The sequence below is a fragment of the Mustela lutreola genome, chromosome 2 (genome assembly GCF_030435805.1).
Source record: "Mustela lutreola isolate mMusLut2 chromosome 2, mMusLut2.pri, whole genome shotgun sequence".
Classification (NCBI taxonomy): Eukaryota; Metazoa; Chordata; class Mammalia; order Carnivora; family Mustelidae; genus Mustela; species Mustela lutreola.
The window spans coordinates 132,871,666-132,898,366 of NC_081291.1; the positions used below are offsets into that span (position 1 = coordinate 132,871,666).

Consider the following 26,701-nt stretch of genomic DNA (forward strand, 5'->3'; position numbering starts at 1 on the left):
TTGTACCTGTTTCTAAGTGAAATGTTTAATAGTGCTGCTTTCTACTCTCAGAATTGCCAAGGTTAGAGGAGAAAGCACCTGTTTATAACTGATCTGCAAAAGAAATTTTTGTTTCAGTGCTATAGAAAGCAGTCCCACTGAACCACTATTGCTTATCTCTTCCTGTTTCCTCCTCCACTTGCATCACAGGGAAAATTAAAGACATGTTTTCAGAGGAAGACTTTGGTCCTCTGACTCGGCTTGTCCTGGTGAATGCTATTTATTTCAAGGGTGATTGGAAGCAGAAATTCACAAAAGAGAGCACACAGTTGATGAATTTTACTAAGAAGGATGGTGCGGCAGTCAAAATCCCGATGATGAAGACTCTTGTGAGAACAAAATATGGTAATATGAAAAATCGCCCTCCAAAGCATGATTTGGGGAATTGCCAAGGATATTTATTTAATATTTTCTTTCTCTGTTTCAGGTTATTTTTCTGAATCGTCCATGAACTACCAGGTTTTGGAATTACCTTATAAAGGTGATAAGTTTAGTTTAATCATTGTACTTCCTGCAGAAGACGTGCACATAGAAGAAATGGAAAAGCGAATTACTGCTCATCAACTCCTAAAATGGTTCTCCGAGATGCAAGAAGAGGAAGTGGAAGTAAGCCTCCCTAGGTTGGTAATGTCATTTTATTATTTGGTTCTTATGTTTTCACTTATGGAGGCATTTGAATAGCTGGCTGAAAGATAACAGATACTTGAAAAGGCCACTGATTGGAAGAAAAATGCATTTGGAAGTATAACTCCGCTTTGTGGATACAAAGGCAAGTCTGAACATTGCCAGCAATGCTTTGCCATGAGGAGAACTGAATATAAAGGCTCAATATTCTCTGAAATAGATGAAGAAATGTAAGTCTGCAAGCCAGAATGTTGAGATGAAAAGGAATTTTCATTCCTTTTATTATACAAACTTATCTTTCTCTACTTTCTTTACTAATTGGAATTTTAAATACCTATCTTCTGTTACATTTCAAGAAAACCACCCCCTGCCCATACTTATTATACCAGACAATTAAAAGATATGTTATCTTGACAATTAAAAGATATGTTAAATCAACTTTGACAGCTAGTGCTCTAATAGTCATTGAATGACAAATAGGCAATCCAACGGCCAGGTTTAGATAGTTAATATAAAATGGAAATTGCAAAGGCTTATCTCGGGAAACAATAATCGTTGACACTAATTTCTTAATATCATGCTTCTGGCCAAAAGGAGAAACTTCAAAGTAAGTGGTGCCCACATAACTCAATTCACACTCTGCCTCAATTTTTTAAAAGAAGCAGATGTTTAATGAATGATATTCTGTCCTTTTCATTTCTAATTTTTCCTGCAAACTCAAATCCTGTATGGCTTATACACTCCTCTTCTGGGCCTTTTGTCATTTAAACCTCTTGGCTTTTCCTTGTTTTTCCACTTAGGTGGGATCCAGTCACTCATTTCAATCATATTCTCACCATATATCTTTAATGCTTTTTGCTACTTGGTCTTTGTCCTGCTTTAATTTCTCCCTAATCATCCTCAATCCCTGGCCTACTCATAAGGCCACTCCTGCTCTCCAACTATTAATTTTCTTAAGCAAAAACCCAGAAAGCATCCCCTTCTGGCCTCACTGAGGCTGGAGCTGGGGACCCCTTACTTTTCTTCAACTTTCTTTCTTTCTTTCTTTCTTTCTTTCTTTCTTTCTTTCTTTCTTTCTTTCTTTCTTTTTTTAAGATTTTATTTATTCATTTGACAGACATCATAAGTAGGCAGACAAAGCAGGCAGAGAAAGAGGAGGAAGCAGGCTCCCTGCTGAGCAGAGAGCCCGATGCCGGGCTTAATCCCAGGACCCTGGGATCATGACCTGAGCTGAAGGCAGAGGCTTTAACCCACTGAGCCACCCAGGCGCCCCAACTTTTTTTTTTAATACTCACACAAACCACACCAAAACCTGACTTCTATTCCCAGGTGCCAATTTTTGTTGATTTCTGTCACTCTCAACATGTGTCTCAACTTCCCATTCCTTAAAGAAGACATATCATTAAGCAAACCTGCCTCTCTACCCTTCACCTCAAGGTCTGTATATATCTTTGAAGATCTCTCCTTCTACCTTCCTTGTCATCCTGGAGGATGATGACAAGATGACAACATATCCTATGTTTTTCTCACCCTAATTCCAGGTTGTTGATCCTAATATTATCGACCATCCCCCTTTTCTTGAAAACCTTGCATTCTTCAACCCCTGTAAAATTTCCTTGCTCCCTGACTTAGAGTTTTTTTTTTTTCTTTCTGTTCCCAACTAATGTTTACTAGAATTTCATCAAAATTTTCTTCTTCTTCCTCTCTTTTATTCTTCATTCTTACTCTCTTTTTATTCCCTTATTCTTCATGTCTCTAAAATCCGAATCTCTCCCCCAACCTCTCTTCTAATTCCCCAGCATCTGTGTATCTCTACCTGGATATTATTCAGTCTTTCAAAGAGTATTGGTGGAGGGGTCCTACTACGTGTAAGCTATTGGAGATAAAATGATGTGACAGATAGTTTATCTTCTAATAACAGAAATAACAACTTGGGGGATTAACTTGTTTATTTTCAAATTTCTTTCTCTCTCTTCCTCTTTTGGAAAGATCACGATTTGGGGTCAAAAACACTGTGTTTAGAAATTATTCATGCCATGTACTGGCAGTGGGGTCTTAGGAGAGTCATTTGACAGTCCTAAGTTGTGGTTTATCAGTCTTGGAATAGTGATACTTGTAGCCAAGGTAGCCCCAGCATCTTCAGCCAGTTAACAAATGCCTAGATAATAAAACATAAGTCCCAGACTCAACTGACAATAGGAAGTAAGGGCTTTTGCCAGAATTCCCTTCTCTAGCATGTTAGGAATCTCTGCAAGATTGCTGCACAGCCCACGAATCCATCCATAGCAGCTTCTCCAAACTGTGGCCACACTTCTCATACAACTTCTCTTACAGTATGGATGCAGGCTTCTCTTTTAATTCCTCCAAGAACAATGGTTATGGGTTGAATTATGTCTCTCTTAATTCATATGGGGGTTAAATCCTAACCCCCACTACCCCAGATTGTGACTTTTCTGGAGACAAAGTCTTTATAGAAGTAATCAAATTAAAGTGAAGTTATCAGTGTGGGCCCTCATCTGACATAGGGGGAATCTTTATAAACAGAATAAAGTTGGATACAGAGATATATGTAGCAGAAAGACTATGTGAAGAGACAGAGGGAGAAGATGTCCATCTACAGGCCAAGGAGGGAGGCCTGGAACTCAACTCACAGTCCTCAAAAGGAACCAATGCTACCCACATCTTAATGTTAGACCTCTAGCTTCTACAACTATGAGACAATAAATCTGTTATTTAAGCCACCAGGTTTGTGGTAATGTTAAGGTAGCCCTTGGCAAATTAATAGGAGTAAAAACATTTTCAATGTTTGACCAAATTTTACTGAAAGCTCTGTGTTAATAAAAGGGGCTTTTAAGGTGGAAAATTATTTAAAAACCATGTGCCAGGGATGAGTGTTTCTGGAGTTTAAGCCATTTCTTATAATCAGGAGTCTCCTGTCCATGGCTGTCCTGGTGCCAGACCGACCCTCACCCAAAGTCTTTTCTATCTCCCTCCTACCCAGCATCCAGGGTCCTTTAGCTTTTCCCAGAACAGAAAGAAGGTAACATAGGTTTACTCCCATGCCCTTTAAGCCCAGACTCCCAGTCATGATAAGAATCTTAAGCAGCAGATTTTGACCCTCAGTGGAAACTTTTCATATCATCTAGAATAGATTATACCCTCATGATTTCAAATTTCACTATTTCCATCCCACTGGTTCTATTTGCATAATGAGAAGTTCATTGTGTTGCTTTTACCAAACAAATGAACACTTGTTTTAAAGGCAAAATTTGAATCTTCAGTGATACGAAAACAGAAATATTAATTGGCAGTTGTACTTCCTTTTCTCAAACAAATTATTTTTTAAAAATTTGGTGGCAGTTTCAATTACAGAACCTCATTACATACTTCTACTCATAGCACAAAATCTAGCAAATAGAAGGTGCTAAGAAAGTGATAGCTATTTTTCTTTCAGAAGTAATGGTTATTTTTCTTTCTCTGTTAAAATCACTGCCCAGGGTGCCTTGGTGGCTCAGTTGGTTAAGTGTCTGCCTTTGACTCAGGTCATGATCCCAGGGTCCTGTGATCGAGTATAGGGTCCCAGGTCAGGCTCCCTGCTCAGTGGGGAGTCTGTTTCTCCTTCTCCTTCTGCCCCTCCCCTCCACTCATGCTCTCTCTCTCTCTCTCAAAATAATTAACTAACTAAATAAAAATCTTTAAGATCACTGCCCAGCCAATCCCAAAATAGAAGGTCTCCTCTTACTTCTCAGTCACCCTCTCACCTATCCCCTCTGTCTGAAAGACCCTTCCTTGTTTGTGGTGTCTAACCAGTAAATTCTCATTCATCCTTCAACATCTCTCACATTTAACTCTTTGGTGTACTTTCCCCCAACATGCTCAGTTAGAATCAACCATCCCTTTTTTTTTTTTCTAGAACATTTTATACAAATTTACATTATGGCACTTGTTACATTACATTTCCATGTCTTGCTCACATTCTCATCTATCTTTTTAAGATGTGAGCTCTGGAACAGGGAATTACGGCTCCTTCATTTTGGCTTCCATGGTCCCTAGGACATTTCATGGCATATTGTATGTGCTAAATGAATACTGTTTAATTAAATTATATAAATATTTTCAAAGAAAACAATTCTGTGTTGTTTCCCTTTATCTAATGATAAATACCTCAAAAATCAGAATTCAACTTTCCAGTCAGATTTTAATTCATTCCTTGTGAGGATCCTGATGAAACTTTCCAATACATGCAGCATAATGAAAGGGAGGACATCAACCATTTTCTTGGAAACCTCTCTACAGAAATAAAAATGAGATTTTTAAATTCACAAGACTGAAACATTGTTATCAGTATTCAATCATATTAACACAATGCTACATTTAAAATGTATTAACTTTTCATAAGAGGATGAGACTTCCAATTTATTAAAGGAATGACTTGCTTATGTGTTAAGTTCACAGTTTTAGTTTCCTGAGCAGGAAGATCATGGATTGAAAGTTCTAAAGTACATTTTCCTCTAAATGAATAATTTCCTTACAACACAAAAACACCCATTTGAAATCTATTCTGTACAGATAGGGAAAACTATATAAGCTGAGTAAATACTTTAGAATGGTTGGACAGTTTTCAGTTTTATTACTCAATGCTGTGGTTCTCTCATATCTGGATGAATGCATTAGGCTTTCAAAATGATAACTAAGCAATTATCATATCATTTCATTTGTATGTGGAACATAAAGAATAACATGGAGGACATTACAAGAAGGGAGGGGAAAGTGAAGAGGAGGAATCAGAGAGGGAGACAAACCGTGAGAGACTATAGACTCCGGGAAATAAACTGAGGGCTTTAGAGGGGCGGGTGGTTAGGGGCTGGGTGATGGGTATTAAGGAGGGGACGTATTGCATGGAGCACTGGGTATTATATGCAAACAATGAATCATGGAACACTACACCAAAAACTAATGAAGTACTGTATGATGACTAATATAACATAATAAAATAAAATAAAAAATTTTTTTAAATGGTAACTAAAGATTTCGGTAAAACTGAACAGTTTAATCAGTTGTGACTAGGACTTAAAATAACAAAAATTCATTCACATAATTCTGGAGGTTAGAAGTCCAAAATCAAGGTGTCAGCAGGGCCATTCTCTCTGAGACTGTGTGGACTCCTTCCTTGCCTCTACTCAGGTTCTGGTGGCAATCCATCATCTTTGGTGTTCCTCTGCGTATAAATGCACCACTCCTGTCTTTGCCTCTGTTGTCAAGTGGCCATCCCTCTTCAAGTGGCATTCTCCTTTCTTATGAGGACACCAATCATATTAGATTAAGGGTCCCCTCTATTCCATTATGACCTTGGGCCAACTAATTACATCTGCAATGACCCTATTTCCAAATAAGGTCACATCATGAGGTACTGAGAGATAGGAATTTAACATATGAATGTGGGGGGGCACAATTTAATTTGTAACACCCACTATACTAAATTCTGTTAATAAAACAAAAATCTCTTTGGTAGCAAAATTTAGTGTTTGCCAAAGAGAGAAAAATTAATCATAAAAATGCTTCTATATTAATAACACTAGGAAGGAACATGTGAGTGACTATTTAGATTTTGGTTACTGTTTAGAAACATTCTTTCCTTTTGATGTAGGACTAGTTCAGAATCAAGGCCAATAAGATAGAATATAGTCTGAAAATACTAGAGTGCTTTCTAGTGTTTATTATTTATAACATACCAGATATCTAATTTGGGCATTACCCGCATTGGATAGCAACTAAAATAATCACATTACTTTGTCTAAACGTAGTATGGGATCCTACAAATATCTTAGTACTCAAAAGATATTGAAGAGTCTGACACACAATTTCTATATATCATATCTTCTCTATTTAAGAAACCCTCTGAGAACATGTTTTATGATTATGTGTATGGGCAAAAGTGATTATTTAATACATGCAAATAAGATAAATAAAAAAGGAACTTTCAATTATATAGCACTTTAACTTTGTAAAGCATTTAATTAAACATTTAATACTAAATGTTGTGGTTCTGCATTCTGACTTGGTTACACCTTGCATTTTGCAGGGAAGGAAACTGAGTCAGTCAAAAAGTGAATTGATCAACATTCAACTAAGTGTTGAAAGACAGAATTAGCTCTCATGTCTACTGTCTTACAGCTTTGTGCTTTTATCGGTTTACCACTTCCCAGAAACTTTATCTCCTGTTCAAAAGCACAGATTGATTGGGATCCCACAATGGGCAAGGAATGGAAACAGATGCAAAGGGATAGACATGCTCCCTGCTAGTAAGATGGTCACCACTTAGATGGAGTGGTGCAAGATTTGTGCAAGAAATTTACTAACAATATCCAGCAGCAGACAGTAAATATTTAAAGAAAGTTATAATCAGTAAGCACTAGGAAGTTCACGAAACAAAAGAGAGGGGACAGGAAGCCTCAGAAACTGGAGTTGTAAACAGTCTTTACAGAAGGGGAAGGACTTGAACTGGGCTTTAAAAGAATTGAGAAGGTTAAGTCCTGTACAGAAAGAGGAATTGTTGAAAATTTCCAAGTAAGATAGTGGAATGATTAAGGCAGTATTTTAGAAATATAAATTTGGTAGTTACAATGCTTTTTTCATGATGATAACATATCTCAATCCTTTCTCCACTTCCCACCACTCCCCATGTTTCTGGATAATTTCTCTTACTCCTTAAAACCAAGTTTGGGTTTTGGAAAGCTTTTCTGATCTTTCCATTCAAGATAACACATTATCTGATTATTCAAGATAACACAGTATCTGTGGTGCCTGGGTGGCTCAGTCAGTTAAGTATCTGCCTTTGACTCAGGTCATTATCCTGGAGTCCTGGGAGCAAGCTCCAAGTTAGGCAGCAGGAAGTCTGCTTCTCCCTTTCCCTCTGACCCTTCCCCTCCCCGCTGCTTGTGCTCTCACTGTTGTGTAATCTCCCTCTCTCTCAAATGAATAAATAAAAAATCTTAAAAAAAGGAAAAAATATAACACAACATCTTTCCTTTTCCCTTCTGGGAAAACTTCTCCTTGCACCTCGTGTTTATTTATTTACTTTACTTTTTTTAAAAAATTTTTTATTTATTTTTTCAGTGTTCCAAAATTCATTGCTTATGCACCACACCCAGTGATGCATACAATACATGCCCTCCTTAATACCCACCACCAGGCTCACCAACCCCCCAACTCCCTCCCCTCCCAAACCCTCAGTTTGTTTCTCAGAATCAACAGTCTCTCATGGTTCATCCCCCCTCCAATTTCCCCAAACTCCCTTCTCCTTTCCTTCTCCCAGTGTCCTCCATGTTATTCCTTATGCTCCACAAGTAAGTGAGACCATATGATAACAGATTTTCTCTGCTTGACTTATTTCACTCAGTATAATCTCCTCCAGTCCTGTCCATGTTGATACAAAAGTTGGGTATTCATCCTTTCTGAGAGAGGCATAATACTCCATTATATATATGGACCATACCTTCTTTATCCATTCATCCACTGAAGGGCATCTTGGCTCTTTCCACAGTTTGGCAACTGTGGCCATTGCTGCTATGAACACTGGCATGTAGATGGCCCTTCTTTTCACTACATCTGTATCTTTGGGAAAAATACCCAGTAGTGCAATGGCAGGGTCACAGAGTAGCTCTATTTTTAATTTCTTAAGGAATCTCCACACTGTTTTCCAAAGTGGCTCCATCAACTTGTTCCCACCAACAGTGTAAGAAGGTTTCCCTTTCTCTACATCCTCTCCAACACTTGTTGTCTACTGTCTTGTTGATTTTGGCCATTCTGTCTAGTGTAAGGTGGTACCTTAAAGTGGTTTTGATTTGAATCTCCTTGATGGCTAATGATGATGAACGTTTTTTCATGTGTCTGATAGCCATTTGTATGTCTTCTTCAGAGAATTGTCTGTTCATGTCTCCTGCCCATTTTTTGAATGTGATTATTTGTTTTGTGTGTGTTGAGTTTGAGGAGTTCTTTATAGATCTTGGATATCAGCCCTTTGTCTATAGTGTCATTTGTGAATATCTTCTTCCATTCTGTAGGTTGCCTCTTTGTTTTGTTGACTGTTTCCTTTGTTGTGCAGAAACTTTTGATCTTAATGCAGTCCCCAAAGTTCATTTTTCCATGTTTCCTTTGCCTCTGAAGACATGTCTTGAAAGAAGTTGTGGCCGATATTGAAGAGGTTACTGCCTATGTTCTCTTCTAGGATTTTGATAGATTCCTGCCTCACATTGAGGTCTTTCACCCATTTTGGATTTTGATAGATTCCTGCCTCACATTGAGGTCTTTCACCCATTTCTCTATGTATTGTGTAAGAGAATGATCTAGTTTCATTATTCTATACATAGCTCTCCAATTTTCCCAGCACCATTTATTGAAGAGACTCTTTTTCCCACTGTATGTTTTTTCCTGCTTTGTCGAAGATTATTTGACTATAATGTTGAGGGTCTATATCTGGGCTCTCTAATCTGTTCTACTTGTCTATGTGTCTGTTTTTGTGCCAGTACCATGCTGATTTGGTGATTACAGCTTTCTTGTAAAGCTTGAAATCAGGCAACGTGATGCCCTCAGTTTTGTTTTTCTTTTTCAACATTTCCTTGGCAATTTGGGATCTCTTCTGGTTCCATATAAATTTTAGGATTGTTTGTTCCAGCTCTTTGAAAAATGCCGTGGAATTCTGATCGGGATGGCATTGAAAGTATAGATGGCTCTGGGCAGTACAGACATTTTAACAATGTTTATTCTTCCAGTTCATGAGCATGGAATGGTCTTCTATCTTTTTGTATCTTCTTCAGTTTCTTTCATGAGTCTTCTGTAGTTCTCAAGTACAGACCTTTTAACTCTTTGGTTAGATTTATTCCCAGGTATCTTATGGTTCTTGGTGCTATAGCAGGTGGAATCGATTCTCTCATTTCCCTTTCTAAATTTTCATTGTTAGTGTATAAGAAAGCAGAAGGCCAGGGTCCTAAAGAGCACCTGCCGGCACCCATACCAAGCATTCTCAGGTGTAGGGGGAGCGCACTCACAGCCTGCGGTCACTCAGGTCATGCAGAGCACAGAAGGGTGTGAACCTAGAGAGTGTGGGTCAGTGCCAACACCAGACTCTCACGCGCGGGTGGGAATATGCCCAGACGAGCGGTGATGCAAGTAGCCAAAATCTGTGAGCTCAGGGATGGCGGAGGCTCCCCCACACTCTCTCTGACACAGGTGGTTGCTGGTGGTGGCCGTCCTGGGTCTGTGGGCTTAGGCCCATGCCTGTGACCAGCTGATTCCACCAGTTGCCGCTTAGGCTCTTTTGCTCTTTTTGAGTGCCTTCAACCAGACTCCAAGTTAATTCTGGTCCTCAGCCACAGGGCACTTTCATATTGGGGTACTACTTTCCAAAGGGTCACTTCTGGTGGATCCCTCCCCCTTCTACTGATCTTTTGATATCAGTCTGAGGCTACCCACTCTGCTTTACTTCTCCACTGATGATCCTCTATTCACGTAGAGATCCAGAAGTGTATAATCCTACATCTCAGGCTGATTTCATGGGCGTTCAGAGTGTTCTGGTAGATATTTAGCTCACTTTAGGGGACCAGTTGAAACAGGGTCTCCTACTTTTCTGCCATCTTGCCGAGTTTCAGAGAGAGTCATCATTTTTTAAAAATACTGACCAATGTGGCATCTTACAGTATTTTTAACAACTGTTAAGACAAGATCCTGGAAAATAGAGCATAATATTGAAAACCAAGCTGTATAACTTTAAATAACTAAGATTTTTTAAAATTGTTAAATGGGACAATGATAATATGGGCTTCATGGAATTATTATGAGGGTTCCATGAAGTACTGTTTATAACATTTTTAGTACTCAGTAGTATCTCTTATTATTTTTGTTATTATTCTCACTTAGTTTTAACACGTATTGAGCATCCGTTATGGTGCTGACACTGTCCTGGATGTTGCACCTCTTTACCATATATCATTTAATCCCCCAAATAAATTTGATAGCAATCAACTTCTATATACACATTATGGATGAGGTACAGACAGAGAAATACCTTGCCCATGTTTACACAGCTAACACATGGCAGAGCCAACATTTCAAGAGTCAGAAAACAGGTGTAATGGAGGCAAGCATGAGGGAGAGCACAGAACAAAGTGTCAAAGACACAACGAGCAGCAAGAGATGTGAAGCAACAGTGCCACAGAGACTTTAGAAAAGAGAGAACATCTTCCAGAGGACATGAAGTATGATCTTACTGGGCTAGAAATGAATCCCAGATTTGGCCAGCTTTGGATCTCTAAACAACTAAATGTGAATGGCATATGGGTGAGAGAAAGTGATCGCAGGGTAAGTGAAGCTGAATATGAGAATATGAATGTCATGACCAGCTGCACTAGTGATTGCAAAATGTTCGCTTACTTTAACCTATTGGACACTGATACAAATTGGAATCAGGTTTACATTAAACAGTGTCCAGATATGCTCCTATGGGACAGAAAGCATTTTTAGTTCAACCCTTGAGGCTAACAGCGTTTTTCATATATAGACACACATAAGACACAAACCCAGATACGTACACACAAACACACTCTAGGTAATTGGTCAGAAAGCGACCCAAAACTACCATGTACTTATATAATAGTCTAGGTCCACCACTGTCAGAGGTTGTGTTACATTTTTATCCTCATCAGCAGACCTTAGATTTGGTTTGGTTGGCTCGAAACCTGAACGTTTCAAGGATGACTCAAGCCCACTGAATCAAAACCAGGATTGATAGGGGCCCCAAGGGAGATCCATCCAAGACTTTATATCTATAAGTAAGAGTCTTGGGTATAAACAGAAAAGAATGGGCTATACTAAACTACAACAAGGCCTATAGACCAGGAGTGGCTCCATCTTAAAATGGGAATTCTGAATTGTTTTCTTTATTTTCTGTACCCGTTACCTGTGTGAAACCCCTTTAAACCAATGTTTCCATATGGCAGTAAACTGATGTTAGATATTGTTTTCAAATGCTAAAACATTCATTTTATACTTACTTAATTGTCTATTCAGTCTTTTTGCTGCTTATTCTTTCATCTTTAGATGTATTCTTCAAAAAATTTTAGATAAAGGCCAAGGGAAAGGGGAAATGATCCACATCTAAAATAAATATTGTCTCACAAAATTTGAATGAAGCACATGATTAACACTATATATATATATTGATTGAGATTATGATTTCAAATTATATTTTGATTAGAAGGCAATGTGGGTTAGCATATTAACTTTGAGTTGGAATGGACCTAAATTTCAATACCAACTTTGTCTTCTGTTTTGAATGGAAGCCTGGAAATCAACCTCCTCAATCTTCTACTTTCTTAATTAATGGGACTAATGCTAACTTCCTCAGGTTTTTGTGAAGATTAAAAACTATAATCTGTATTAAATGTCTAACACATGGAAGTACTGCTTCACACCTGGCTATTCATGACTCCAGTAATTATGGATAATTAGAAATTGGCTGTAGATTATACTTTTATTAAATGGTTGAATGAGTTTCTATTGCTGTAGGTTTCATTGGACTATATTATGAGCAGGACTTAGCTTAGTTTAAATGACTCTCCACCGATAATTAGGCATTATTAAAAGTTGTAATAAGTCTTGCAGTATTCTTGTCATTATCCTAAAACTATTGTGCTAAAAATAGCCAATTTTTAGGTGAACTAGAACATTTATTTTCCACCTTTCAGATGCCTACACTCTATTTAGTTGTTAAAAAGAGTGTGGTAATAAAAACAGGGAAAAAATGGAAAGATTTCAAAACCATTCGGCTGCATTATCTTTTTTAGCTGAAAGTGAAAAGAAAGAAGTTGAAAACAGTGACATAACACAAGCTATTTTCATCATCAGTAGATTTTAATGCCCATGTTGTATCCCTCCTCAGGGCTCTGAATAAGTAAATATTTTCTGAAAGTATGTAATATATTACCAAGATATAATTCAGGTCCAGTAAATTTCTGCCATAACATGTTCATTTTTTTGAACAATTATAATTAAAAAGCTTGCTCAGTATTTGGCAACTAAAACAGTGATCTAATTGGACTTATTACTCAAGCTGATTTCTAGCCCTGGGTATGGACCTAGCTATTAGCTAAGCCTTGTCTGGAGAGCACAGGGGCAAATGCCCTTCAGTTCACAGACTGAGTTCCTTAGGCAGGACTTGTCCTGGAATTTCACTGATGAAAGAAATATACAGACCTCCTTGCTCGTTTCTTTTGTTAAGTTTCCAACCTGGTTTTAAAATGCATATGAATGCTTCTGGCATCTATAAAGTCAATAAGCACTAGCTTTTTTTTTTTTTTTTTTTTTCCTTCCCCTTCCATTTTAGTGAAATGGTAAACAGATTCAGTATTCTGTTAACTTGGAGTCATAGATCAGCCTGTGAGACTCTGAGATTCTCTGGCTAGAGTCTTCAAGTCAGGTAAATTGAAGTTTAAAGATTTTAGTGGAAGCTAGAGTCCTACCTTAAGGCCTGCAAAGGGAAGTAGTGGCCAGCAATCTTTTTCCCTCCTATAATTTTTATCTTTTATTTTATTTAAAGAAATTTAGTTTTCTTTCTGTCTTTTACACCATTTACAGGACCTATTGAGAAGATACTAGGTATGTTCGTAAATTAAAGGAAGTCACATCAGCTGTGACAGCGGAAGAATAATAGATTATTAATGTCTCTCTGTACTTCAGTAGCCAACACTCTTCTCCAAGGGCTGTTGGCTCCTTTTCCCTTCCATAGTATTTTGGATGTATGCCAGGAACCATCTTTGATGGTGTGAAAAACAGAGTATATACAGTTGCTGGAGGGAAACTTTACTTTTCTAGGGAAGGAGCCAAGCAGTTGAAAACTTAGAACTCTCACCCTGTTTTATTAGATAATTATACCTTCAAAAAATATAGTATTTTCTTGCCACCAACCATTTATCTGGGAAGCAAGCTATTAGTAACTTCAGAACAGCCAGGGGACCTGGGGGAAAATGGTATTATATATATGAGGAAATGTAATTGGGCTAATGAAAACAAAAGGTTTCACATTATAATTTCTTCCAAATCATCCATTTTGTAGAAAACATTTTGGTAGCAAATGTATATAATTTTTCAAGAATTTTCCTCTTCATTTTTTTTAACAGATTTAAAGTAGAACAAAAATTAGACTTCAAAGAAGCTCTGTATTCTTTGAATATAACTGAGATATTTAGTGGTGGCTGTGACCTTTCTGGAATAACAGGTAGTGTGATAAATAATTCTCATATTATTATGTTAATATGTTTTCTTAGTAACTCTGTTCACTGACTGATCTGAAAGAGCGTTCAGCCCCAGAAAATACATACAAACCCAGTGGCTAAATGTCATGTTGAGCTGTCTGTAAACAAGCACTTTATTTTGCATTTAAGCCATTTTCCTTAATGAAAGTCAGAGAGCATTTTAGAATGTTAGATAAGCCTTCTCACCATGCTTGTAATGAAACTATGTAGGTAAAGTATTGTACTGACTTTTATTTCAGCCCTGCTTGGATTTCCTTATCTGAATAATGGTAATTACAACTTTGAGGCTCTCATCTACTCGGAGCTAATAAAACTCTTATACACCAATTTGCAAATGTTAATTTGGTAATATTGGAGCCCATGAAATAGGCATCCACAAGCTGCTAGATGATGAACACAATGTAGAAATTGTAATGCCACAGCTTGCAGATTTAGCTTTGAGACTAACAACGCATCTGAGTAGATGGAGCTTTTATGCTAACTCACACCTGGGAAACTGCACATGCCTAAGATGCTCACTCACACAACAAAGCCCAAGACAGTCTTTTATTTTCTCTTGTCTTGGCAGTACCCACTAGTTCAAAAATATCTAACTAAAGAGAAAAAAGATGGACGAAGAGGGCCAATTTGTCCCAAGTTTTTTACCCCCTTTTAAATTCAGTCTTCTGTTTTATTAAAAAAAAAAAGGCATAAAAATACAAGCCTGTCTGTCTGATAGGGTTTTATATCATAACATGGAAATATTGTGTATTCCTATATAAGTGTCTAGTCTTTGGAGAAGTAGTCATTAATTTATTCACTCATCAATTATGTGGGTAAATGAATAGAAGGAATGAGCTTTCCTGGTGGAGGAGGTGGGTGGGATCCACTGGTGACAGATGTTCATTATTACCTTCACACATGATTTAGCTACTTGTTCGCACCCTGACAGAGAGCTCTAACTTCTCGGACAATTTCATCAGCATCAGGAAAGAGGCAGTCAACGTTAAATACTGCAACAGCATGCTATCTGCGTGTGTGCTGGAACACAACCATCTCGGCAACCTAAAATCAACCAACTTATTTTTCAAGCATGTCTTCCTGTTAGCCTTCTTTCTAGCCTTCAGAAGCTTACTTGCTATACATCAGACATTTTCAACAGCCACTTGCTCTACAAATCCCCAGCAATTGGTGACTTCTATAAAATCTCCTTAGAAGTCTCCTTTTGTAGGCAGATTTATCATAAAATACCTCCAAAATGTTTTATAAGAGAATTTGTGCAAGAGAATAACTTGAAACAGCAAAAAACAAATGTCTAGCCTTTTCTGCTCTTTCTCTCTGCTCTTTCTTTGAGTTGCCTATTTGAGTTGCTTTAACTGCTTTGGTTCTATTTTACTGCTGGAAATAAAATAGCCAGGGCCCTCACTGGCACCACATCTGATCATTAGAACAGCAAATTCCCTGCTATCCCTACTTATCACTAATGCAGTAAACATTCTCTAAAAGGTACTGTGAACCAGTCCAACACTATGGCTGTGGGATATTTACACAGGAGCTACTACCTTACATTCATGTAATTCACAAGCTTTGAATGAAATGTTTTCAGACAGTTACTTATGGAAACTTGGAGATGAATATTTGACTTCACATTGCTATTACTTATTGTGTTACCTTTAGTAAAATATTTAAGCTCTCTGAGCCTCAACTTTCTAATTTGTTAAATGAGATAATAAATCATGGTGGTGAAAATAAATGAAAGAAGGTATGTAAGTCACCTGGTTCTATGTCTGGCACATAATAGGTACTACATAAATAGTAGATATTTAAAAAAATGGCATATTAATAGTTACTTGGACATCTTCTAGCAAAAGTATAGAAAGTTTCTTGCCCTCTTAACAGAGTCATACTTGGAATTTTCATAGAAAAAAGGAGAAAAATTATTACAAACCTGAGGAAATCAGTGACTTTATGGAGTCTAGATTCCTCGTTCTGGTCTATTAGCTCTCAAGTCCTATTCTTTCCCCAAGATCACGTCCTCTTCGTGATAAGACAGGATACATGAGACCAGAGGCTCAGCATGATAGCCATGGAGTCACTTGATCTGGTATCAGTGTTAAACTGGGTGAAATTCTCCACTATACCCCAACAAGCTTTTTGTTCTTCACTCTTGTCTTAGTATGGGTCTCTAGGTCAGCTGCTCTGGGTTCCATATGTGAATCCTGTCTTACTCTAGGTGGTCCTCGGGAAAGAACATGCTTACTTGCCTCATCTTGTTACAGACCATTCTGTTGCACTTCAAGATGTGCATGCCCCTCTTCTCCACCATACTTGTTTCTGTCCCTGGACATATTCATACCCATGATTTATTTGTTTGAAAAATATTTATTAAAAGCCAATTACATGCCAAGCAGTTTTGTAGGGATGCAAAAAATGGACAAAGTTCTGCTTTTAGTGAAGTTTTCATCTGCTGATGAGTATTTAATAAGCAATTAGTTAATTAAATCGTGAGGTGATGGATGCTGTAAATTAAAAGAACATCATGGAATAAATGGTGATTAGGTCAGATACAGGCAGAATTAGATAGGGCGGGAAAGGAAGACTGGGCTGGGAAGTAACATTTTTGTTGAGACTTAAAGAACAATGGAGCCAGTCAGGGAGAGTTCTGGGAAAGTGGGTTTTAAGCAGAAGAAAGGTTAGGGTTAAGGCCTTGAAACTTGACCTTGAGCTGGAGCTACTAAATGGGGAGAGAAAGGTAGTAGATAAGGATAAGAGGTATTCAGGGGCCCAAATAAAATGATCATAAGCATTTTGGAGTTTATTTTTAGGAAGCCATTTTTTTAATGCCAATATCGCTTTCATACTTCTCTTTATCTTGCCTGAAGGGCTTTCTTTACTTTTCTGTGAGCTGCCAGGGCTGGTTCCCCTCTACTGTGGGAGCTTGCTTCCTGAATCCTTATAAATCTGCTGGTTTTGGTAGAGTCTGCGTGGTCACATCAGATTTCCCTCCCAAGAGAAACAAAGCTCCTTTTTCTCCTTTCTCTTCAAGCTTCCAGGCCTACCGTCCTTCCTCTACTTTCTGGCCACCACTGAACCCGTGACCATATTTCCGTTGTCTCTTTGAGGCACACTGTCAGATCTGAGTGGTCCTGACACAGCAGGAATGGCTGATGGCTTCTGAACTTGTGGCTTCACTTCTCCCTTCTCAAGGGGACTATCCCCGCAGGTCACAAGATCAGAAATTCTTCACACATACAGCACTTCCACCAAGGGGAGAAGAGCAGTGTGTTCGCTCAGCTTGTATCCACACCGGAACAGAATGTTGTAAGACTCTATCTTACACTGAGAAATTTGACAGGTTTTAAAGTATAGCTCTGAAGTGATTTTGTAACAGATGACACAAAAGCTCTTTAGACTTTCATAGCCTCACCAGTCTTGAAAGAAAGTAAATTTTGTTTTAAAGTCAGATCAAAACTGAATACAGAATTTGAAAGGCAAGTTGGCTTTGAGGTTGAATACATAGGGTGGGATTAATTCAAATCTGTAAAGCCTTTTTCATCTTGTCTGTAGACCATAGCAAAGGGGGGCTAAACCTTCTGTCTGTGCAAATATTTCACTTAGTGGGATACCTGATTTGAGGCTTATTCCCTTCTATCTTTGCCTTTGTATCTGGGCTGGACTTGATCTCTCTCTATAGGTATCTGTATCATTTCTACAAGAGCTAAACTACCTTCCACCTCTAGCAAATTAACGAACTTGGGAAGAATTTATTGTTATTGTTTTTTTCCTATTCTTTGTTCATTTGAAAATGTAATTGACATGGCTCTGTAATAAGTAATGTAGTAAGTAATAGCTCTGAGTTCTGATCCTTAAATATACTTTCCTATTTTCCAACAGATTCAGCTGAAGTGTTTGTTTCCCAAGTCATGCAGTATGTTTTTTTTGAGATAAATGAAGATGGCAGTGAAGCCGCAACATCAACTGGTAGGACAAATGGTTTCACAACCAACCAAGAGGAAGGACTGGGGGAAAATGTGCATCCTTAGGGCACTGGTGTTTCTGCATGACTCTGATCTCCTGTTTCCTTCTTTCTGTCCAGGACACTGTAGGAAGAAAAGAGAAACTGGTTGCATAAGTTATTTTTTGCATCTCTGCATCTGCTGCTTAATCAAAAAGGCCAGGGAAGGGATTTGTTAGGAGCTGAGGCCTATCTACTAATATTGGCTTATTTGTAAATTGCATTTTAAATTGCATTTACCTACCAGTCAGGAGATAGGATCTGGGGAGGAAACTTTCTGCTTAAACATGAAGTCATTATTATTCAGGAATTCTTACTCTTAGGTAATCGTATTAATTTCCTTCTTCTATTACACCAAGTAGGTCCCTACTTTTCTTTTTTTTTTTTTTTTTAAAGATTTTTTTTTTTTTTAAATTTATTTATTTGACAGAGAGAGATCACAAGTAGGCAGAGAGGCAGGCAGAGAGAGAGAGGAGGAAGCAGGCTCCCTGCTGAGCAGAGAGCCCGATGTGGGACTCGATCCCAGGACCCTGAGATCATGACCCGAGCCGAAGGCAGCGGCCTAACCCACTGAGCCACCCAGGCGCCCGGTCCCTACTTTTCTAATACGGTTTTTGTCATTATCTATATGCCTGTGGCTCTCAAAGTTAGCTGCCCATTAGAATCAACTGGAAAGCTTCATATAATCCTATGTCCAGTTTATCCCCCAAAATTAAATTAATAAATGAATTAAATTAGTATCTCTGGTGGTGAATCCCAGGCTCTATCATTTTCTTTCATGTCCCTAAGTGATTTCAGTGTACATCCAAGGTTGAGAGCCAGTTCTTTATGGTGCCTTGTGGCCCATCCTTGCTACTGTAAGTCAAGTGTTGTGTGTAGACCAACGGCAGCAGCATCACTTGGGAGCTTGTTAGAAATGCCAGCCCTCAGGCTCAAATCCAGGCATACTTAATCAGAAGCTGTGTTTTCCAAGGTCTCTAGGTGATCTGTGAACACGTTACAGTTCACGCACCACCTTTATGATAGCTTTCCTTGAATAAATGGCGTTTTGAATAGTGTCGATGATGCATACAACTAATGCTCAAAAAATAATTAGAGAAAATTTAATTAGAAATGCAAAAGCAACTTTAGTGAATGTCTCATAAGTCTATTTTAATTCTTCAGACTTTTGTGATTTTAGCCAATATGTAAAATACAGGCACATTTTCTTACTGATAAATTTCTATAAATGTATATCCATGTTATTAATTTCTCAGTAAATTTGTAATACTATGTGGTGCCAATGGTTTTTGACATGTGGGTGGCTCACACTGGACTCCTGCTACCATTCTGTCATCTCCTGAAGTACTTGGTGTTATTGTGCTCAAGGAACTTAGATTGGAGAATATGGGCTGTTTCAATCTTAGAGAAATTAAAAAGTTGCATTGGATGAAGTTGTTGGCCTAAGTAGACAAATTTTCCTGCTGCTTTTACATAAGAGTCCTTATAGATCATCATCTGATTTTCTCATTATATTGGTGAAGAAAGAGTCCATGACATGAAGTGCTTTGCCTAGGGTCATACTATTAATTGACAGCTGAGTTTGTACTCTCATCAGGTTCTCTGACTCCAGGTTCAGAGCTCTTTCTACTATCACCCACTGCCTCTAATTTAAGTCTAGAGTTCTCTCAGAGGGTGTAACAATCATTAAGGGATCAGCAGTGACCCTGATGTATCACACATCAAAAGTTTTCAGTGTGAGTTTTTTGACTTTCAGGCATCTGCTCAGTGGATGCTCAAGAACAAAAAATCTCAAGTGTTCACCCCAGTGAGGATGGGAACCGTACTGGCTATGCTCCTTTGTATTCTCTCATCAATTCAGACATAAGTCTATACTCACTGATAATTTGGGCATTGTAGCCCTGATACTGCAGGAAGGAGAGTGCCATACATTTTATATTATGAAGGTTATGCTTGATTCTGAAGGTGATCAGAATACGCCACCCCCCAATAAGCCACTTTGTCTGAAAGGTTGTTTTGATAGAAGCAACCCTTGAAAGAAAATGGAGAAAGAGCACAGGAAAAAAAAAAAAAAAAAAGAGTTCTCTACTCTCCCTCGATCTGCCTAAAGTATAAGCAGGGCATAAATCCCCCTTGTGAAGGTGTCTCTCCTCCTCTCTCCATATCAGAAGGAGAATAATCTTTATCACAAGAATGAAAATTGGCAATGAAATGAGTCTGCATAACAAAGCTTATTAAATAACGTTCTTATACCATCTTTTTCCCCTATATTTACCTTCCCACAATTTATTGCCCCTTTTTTGGTCTAATCACTTCTCCACAATTTATTACCCTTTGTTGAAAGGGAAATCATAGGGGAACCTGGGTGGCTCAGTGGGTTAAGACTCTGCCTTCGGCTCAGGTCATGATCTCAGGGTCCTGGGATTGAGTCCCGAATCGGGCTCTCTGCTCAGCGGGGAGCCTGCTTCCTCCTTTGTCTCTCTCTCTGCCTGCCTCTCTACCTACTTGTGATCTCTCTCTGTCAAATAAATAAATAAAATCTTAAAAAAAAAAAAAAGGGGGAAATCAGAGGGGGAGATGAACCATGAGACTGTGGACTTGAGAGACAAACTGAGGATTTTAGAGGGGAGGAGTATGGGGAGATGGGTTGGCCCCGTGATGGGTATTAAGGAGGGCACCTATTACATGGAGCACTGGTTGATGAACATAAACAATGAATCTTGGAACACTGCATCAAAAGCTAATGATGTACTGTATGGTGACTAAGATAACACAGTAAAAATTAAGAAAAAAAATGGTAGATAAGCTTTCAAGCCCAACATTTTGGGAGGATATTTACTTCCTTTCTGTGAAGCTCCTTTGGGGATATAGAATAAATAATTTCTTCTGTTAATCTATCTTTTGTCAGTTTAATTTTCATACCCCAGTCACAAACTGAGTGTAGAAGATTATTTTTCCTTCTCTACTATTATTTTTCAGTTCTGACCACTCCTGTTTCAATTTTTAAAAATGATTTTTCACGAGTCTGAAAAAATTTTACAAAATCATCACGTTATTGGTAAAGGAAACATCTGAATTAAGTGTAGAAATATTTAACTTAAAAAGAAGAAAAAGTCCCAGCCATTTAAGTTTATCCACTCTAAATGTTGGCAAATGCTACAATGGAGCCACATGATATAAATTATTATAATAAATAATTATCATGACAGCAAATCTCATCTAATCACATAGTAAAAATCCCATAATCATTCACAGCACAAATCCTAAAAGCTCTGAACCCACAGAATAATTCTGGAAAAGTTAAAAAAAATAAATTTGAACTCAGATGTGATTACCACAAGCCTGAAGAATAGAAATGAAGTGCAAATATATCCGGATGGGAATTAAGAGTTGAAACATTTCAAGAATAAATCATATAATGTAAATAAAAAGTAAGCATAAAATTACTGTTTAAAAAAAGAAATTTTTCAGCTGCTTTCAGTAAATTGAATCTAGTATCTAACTTTCTTCTTCATTGAGCATAGATAGGACGTTAGAATTATTCCATGAATAATCCAATATTTGTTTTTCTGCTCTTTGATTTTTAAATTTATTTCAGATTTCTCTGTATTTTAAAAATTGTTATTTTTCTACATGTTAGCTCATCAAATGAAATGACTTTTCCTGTCTACAAAAAGTATTATGGATCTATTTTCTTTCCTCATCCTTTAATGTGCTCGTCTAAATAACTACTGTCTCTATTTCATAGGCATGAACATCCCTGTGATCATGAGTCTGGCTCACAACCAATTTATAGCAAATCATCCATTTCTGTTTATTGTGAAGAATAACCCAACAGGTACCTTTTCTAAAATTCTCTGGGAGAACTGCTTGAGTCAAACAGACCTCGTTCTAGTCGCTATTTGTAATCTATGTATCTGAGATCATTTCTCCTTTCAATGTGTTGAATCTTATTGCTATTTTTCAATTTATTCTTTCAGTGGTTATTTGGTGAATGCCTCTTTTATACCACCCATTGTATTTTAAGAGGTGATGGGACCTAAAAATAAGGCCGTGGTAACAGTAGCTGTCAAAACCGCTATTATCATATGCTAGCGGTTTTAAGTACCTATCTCTAAAGCTAACGCCATTCCAAGAGGTTAACTATTTGACCAATAATAGCACAGAAGCTCAGAAAGAAGTTATATAATTTGTCTAAGGTCATACAGCTGGAAAGGGGCCGAGTAGAAATAGGACCTGTTTGTCTCAGAAGTCTGCTCTCTGTGATGCTACAAGAGGAATGGAAAATGGGAGTTGCACAGTTGTGAAGGTTTCAGAGGTAGATTCCAAAAGAACAAGTGACTAGCTATGGGCTCTGAGTGGGAGAGAGAGGTCAAATACAATTACAAATCTCCAGTGAGGGCAGTTGGTGAAAAATGATAGAGTTAGCCACAAAAGGTAGAGGTAGGTGTGGACTGGACTGCATTTGACACAAAGGCAACATGTGGAATATTTGGCCACATGTTCTGCACACAATATCAGCATCCCTAGAGACTGACAGTGTGATCTTGGGGATTAGACTGGGGTCAAGTCTTAGCTCTGTTAGCAACTAGTTGTAAGACAAGTCAATGATACTTCCTAAGCCACATTTTCTCTACCTCCTGTTTAAACATAATATTAGTACTCATCCCCTAGAGTTAAATAAAAGAATATGTGAACCTGTAACACTTCCTGGCATGTAGCATTCATTAGGAATAAATCAATAACTATAAATGAGGGAGTGATTGAATACATGAAGGAAGGAAGGAAAATGGAGAAGTTTCTCTGTGTAAGTTGGGTTACATGGAGAAGAGGCATAGTTAATTTTAGGTCTGAATCTGTTTGATTAGCTAATGGTACTGGTATTTTTGGCCCCTGAAGTATATACCAGTCTCTCTTTTTAGGCTCCATGGAGCCAATGCTGAGTTATCCTTCTGAATGTTTCGTCTTGGAAACAATGAGATAGTTTTAGACTTGCTGAGATTGCATCAACGCAACTTCAATTCCCACGGTGCATGAGTCCATGTTAAAGGATATTCTAAGTGTGTCGTTTGATCTATACATCCTTAACCTTTGGATATCTCATTTCTTACAATTAGTATGTAATTATCGAATATGGAACATAGAAATAAATGAAGTTGCATTGGACCTCAATGCACAAGGAAATAATGGCATTTAGAATAATGTAGTTTGACTCTATTTACCAAGTTGATGACCAAGGCAATCTAATTGCTACCAGTTAAACAGCAGTGAAAATTTTAATTCCCAAATAATCCATTTATTTATTTATCTGTGATAATGCTTAACTATCAGACCTTAATGATAATTTCCACTATCTCATGATCTTTATTATAATGAGACTTTCTAAACTAGGGTCATACCCTTAAAGTATTGTTTAAAATGAATGGCTACTCATTTATTGGGACTGTAAGTTGTTGCCATATAAAATGTAGAATGGGCCATTATCTTAAGACAATACACATTCAGTGATTTATTTATTTTTTTTCTCACAAATGAACTGAGGATATCATTGCGATTGACAAAAATGGTGCCTTAGCATAGCATAGCAAACTACTAAGTGGCTTAATGTTTTACGTAAAATAAATTCATTTAATGATTACTGAAGTTAAGAGGATCAATGATTTTGATTTATTATAGTCAATTTTTATCATATTTAAAATTTTCTTGTAGTTAAACAGTCCTCTTGCGCCAAATCCAAACATTATTTGTATTTTTCTACCGCATTAGTTTTATATTTCAGTATATTTATCCAAAGCTTTTACTAAGCAGAACTTCCAAGGAAATGAAGAACATTTTTTCTTCTTTTAAGTTGAGGGGCTGGGCCAATGTTGGAGACTTTCAAATGAAATTGTGAAAGATACTATATGAAATGTGCCATTTCTCAGAAAATGAATCATGATTCTGAAACTGACAGTACTCCACACATACTAAAAAAAAATAGTATTTAAACTCTTTATGGTTTTGGGTTGAAAGAAGAAGCAGACTGCAGGATATCCATTAAAAATCTTTCTTCTGAGCTATTGGTTTTGGTTATGCTAGTGTATTTTAATATTAGAAAGTAAAATTTGCTTCTATCTGATGGAAAGGTTGTATATATACATTGGTTAAGTATGGAGGATACCTCTTTGAGAAGGGGGAATGTAGAGAAAAGTGGAAACAATAATGATTTCTGCTTCAGCCTGCCTCTCTATCCATTACTGTTATGTCCAGGAAGAGTTCACTAATCCATCCAGTTTAGTGGAGAGTAGATTATTGACTGCAAAATGACTCCATTCAAAACATGGTACTCCTTGGTCAAAGAAGCAGATTGAAAAGGCTGGAACAAATGGCTTCTATGCAATGTCCTACACTTCTGAATGTTTAAAATTTTAAACTATTGTCTTCAATTATGAGGTTAGTTTCCATAGAAGTCACTTAAAAAATTTTCCAAAAATGGGGCACCTGGGTGGCTCAGTGGGTTAAAGCCCCTGCCTTTGGCTCAGGTCATGATCCTGGGGTCCTGGGATCAATCCCCACATCGGGCTCTCTGCTCATCAGGGAGCCTGCTTCCCTTCCTCTCTCTCTGCCTGCCTCTCTGACTATCTGTGATCTCTGTCTGTCAAATAAATAATAAATAAAATCTTAAAAAAAAATTCCGAAACATTTTCAATAAGCATTTTAATGCCTTAGCATTATAGACAACAGTCATTGCTGATTCCTATTGTGATAAAATGCAATATACATCCTGGGAAAGTTATTTTATGGGTCTCCAACTATCTGAAAAACAGGAGAATTTATTTTCTTTTTCTTAGGAGTTATTTTGATATTTTTGAGGCAAAGTATTATTGATTATAATCATAAAAAGAAAAAATATGGAGATTATGTCTATTTCCATGTTATTGGCTCTTCTGAGTATCTGTCTTTGGACTGAACAGTAAGGAGTTAATGAAAAGGGACTCTAATAATTCTTTCAAACACATTTCAGTATAATTTTCATAGCTTTAAAATTCTGTAAATTGTATCACTTTTTAAAAATAAACATATAATGTATTATTTATTTTATCACTTTTGAAATACACACTTATTACATATATCTGTAAGGAACATAAAAATCAAGGCAACACTTGGCAATTGATCCATTCTAGGCACTTCTCTTACCCTAGTTGAAAAGAAAGGTGCCTGGATTTTGACACCTCCTTTATTTCTGTTTTGTCCTCTTGTTCTTAGTTCCTTTTCACTGGCAAACACAGAATGACTGGATTCAGGTATTTACATTTCTGCTGTATACAATATCACAGCAGTGAGGATGTGAAAGCACTAGCAGTAGAAAATATTGTCATTTGCAATAAGCTTAGCTTTAGAGCTGAAGGAGTGCATCTGAGAGGTTTCACTCAACCCTAAGGGCTTCTGTTACAGGTATAAAATGATGACTGCTAATGTCTTTAATTTATAATTTTCACCATTTTCATCACCCTTTCATTACGCTATGTTTGCCTGAGTCTCTATATTTAGAACACCTCTCTACCTCTTTATTTTTTGCCTTCCTATATGAAAAACAGGACTAATACATTTTCCATGACAAGCTATTATCGGTGTTAATTCACTTCATAAATTACCAGAAAATGATTAATAATGATATAATTATGTATTTTAGGCAAAGGAGAAGGTTTTGTTGTTAGATGTTGCTTATTTATCTTATACCGAAAAAAATACTAAATGATCTGTTAAAATATTCAGAAAGACTAATTATTGTCAATTTTTTTCTCCAGAAATTCCTAGTGGTTTTTTATTTTTTTTCTCTTCCTAGAATCAATTTTGTTTATGGGAAGGGTGACAAATCCTGACACCCAAAAGATGAAGGGAAGAGATTTAGATTCACTGTGATTGAAGAGTCTCAGAACATAAGATGATTCATGAAAAATAATTGATTGGCAAAATAGCATCACTGTGCAAGTATTTTCTACATATCTTTTTCTGTTTTAACCATATGTGTAATAATCGCTACTGAAATAGATCTATATTAATGAGTAAGTGAAATTATTAATAAATGAATTTATTCATTTAATGTTTCTTGTCCTTATGTTTTATAAAATCTATGTGAATCAAAAGCGGTGGACTTATATAAAATACTGCTATTAATATGTTAGAATAGTCTCATCCAAGATATTTTGATATTAGATTTCTATCTTAGATATCAAAGTCTCTGCATTCTTAAAAAAAACTGGGCCATCTGACCCCAGGCATAACAGCATTATCCAGGCCATGCAGAAGTAAGGTCAAGAGACAGAGTGGGCATGGTATGTGGCTCTCTGGAGAGACAGAGATCTAGGATCCATGATAGTAGATGAGCTCTGAGTATTTTACTAGCCTTTTTTTTTTTTTTTTAAAGATTTTATTTATTTATTTGACAAAGAGAGAGGATTCACAAGTAGGCAGAGAGGAAGGCAGAGGGTGAGGGGGAAGCAGGCTCCCTGCTGAGCAAAGAGCCCGATGGATATGGGGCTCATCCTAGGACCCTGAGCTCAAGACCTGAGCTGAAGGCAGAGGCTTAACTGAGCCACCCAGGCGCCCCGACTGTTTTATTAATCTTAACCTCATCTTTTGTTTTGTTTTTATTTTAATTCCTGTTAGTTAGAATACAACTTTATATTAATTTCAGCTGTCAATATAGTGATTCAACACTTCCATACATTACCTGATGCTCATCATGATAAGTGCA

At 37.3% G+C, this 26,701-nt stretch overlaps 1 protein-coding gene across 1 annotated transcript in view; it reads left to right on the forward strand.

Moving 5' to 3' along the window:
* Positions 1–26,028, forward strand: part of SERPINI2 (serpin family I member 2) — a 36,323-nt gene extending 10,295 nt beyond the window's left edge. The window contains exons 4-9 of the mRNA XM_059165231.1: positions 190–384; positions 467–659; positions 13,836–13,933; positions 17,844–17,930; positions 21,713–21,802; positions 25,790–26,028. Coding sequence (XP_059021214.1) covers positions 190–384; positions 467–659; positions 13,836–13,933; positions 17,844–17,930; positions 21,713–21,802; positions 25,790–25,866 — 740 coding nt within the window. The 3' untranslated portion in view covers positions 25,867–26,028. The remainder of the gene's footprint in view (positions 1–189; positions 385–466; positions 660–13,835; positions 13,934–17,843; positions 17,931–21,712; positions 21,803–25,789) is intronic.
* The last annotated feature ends 673 nt before the right edge of the window (positions 26,029–26,701 follow it).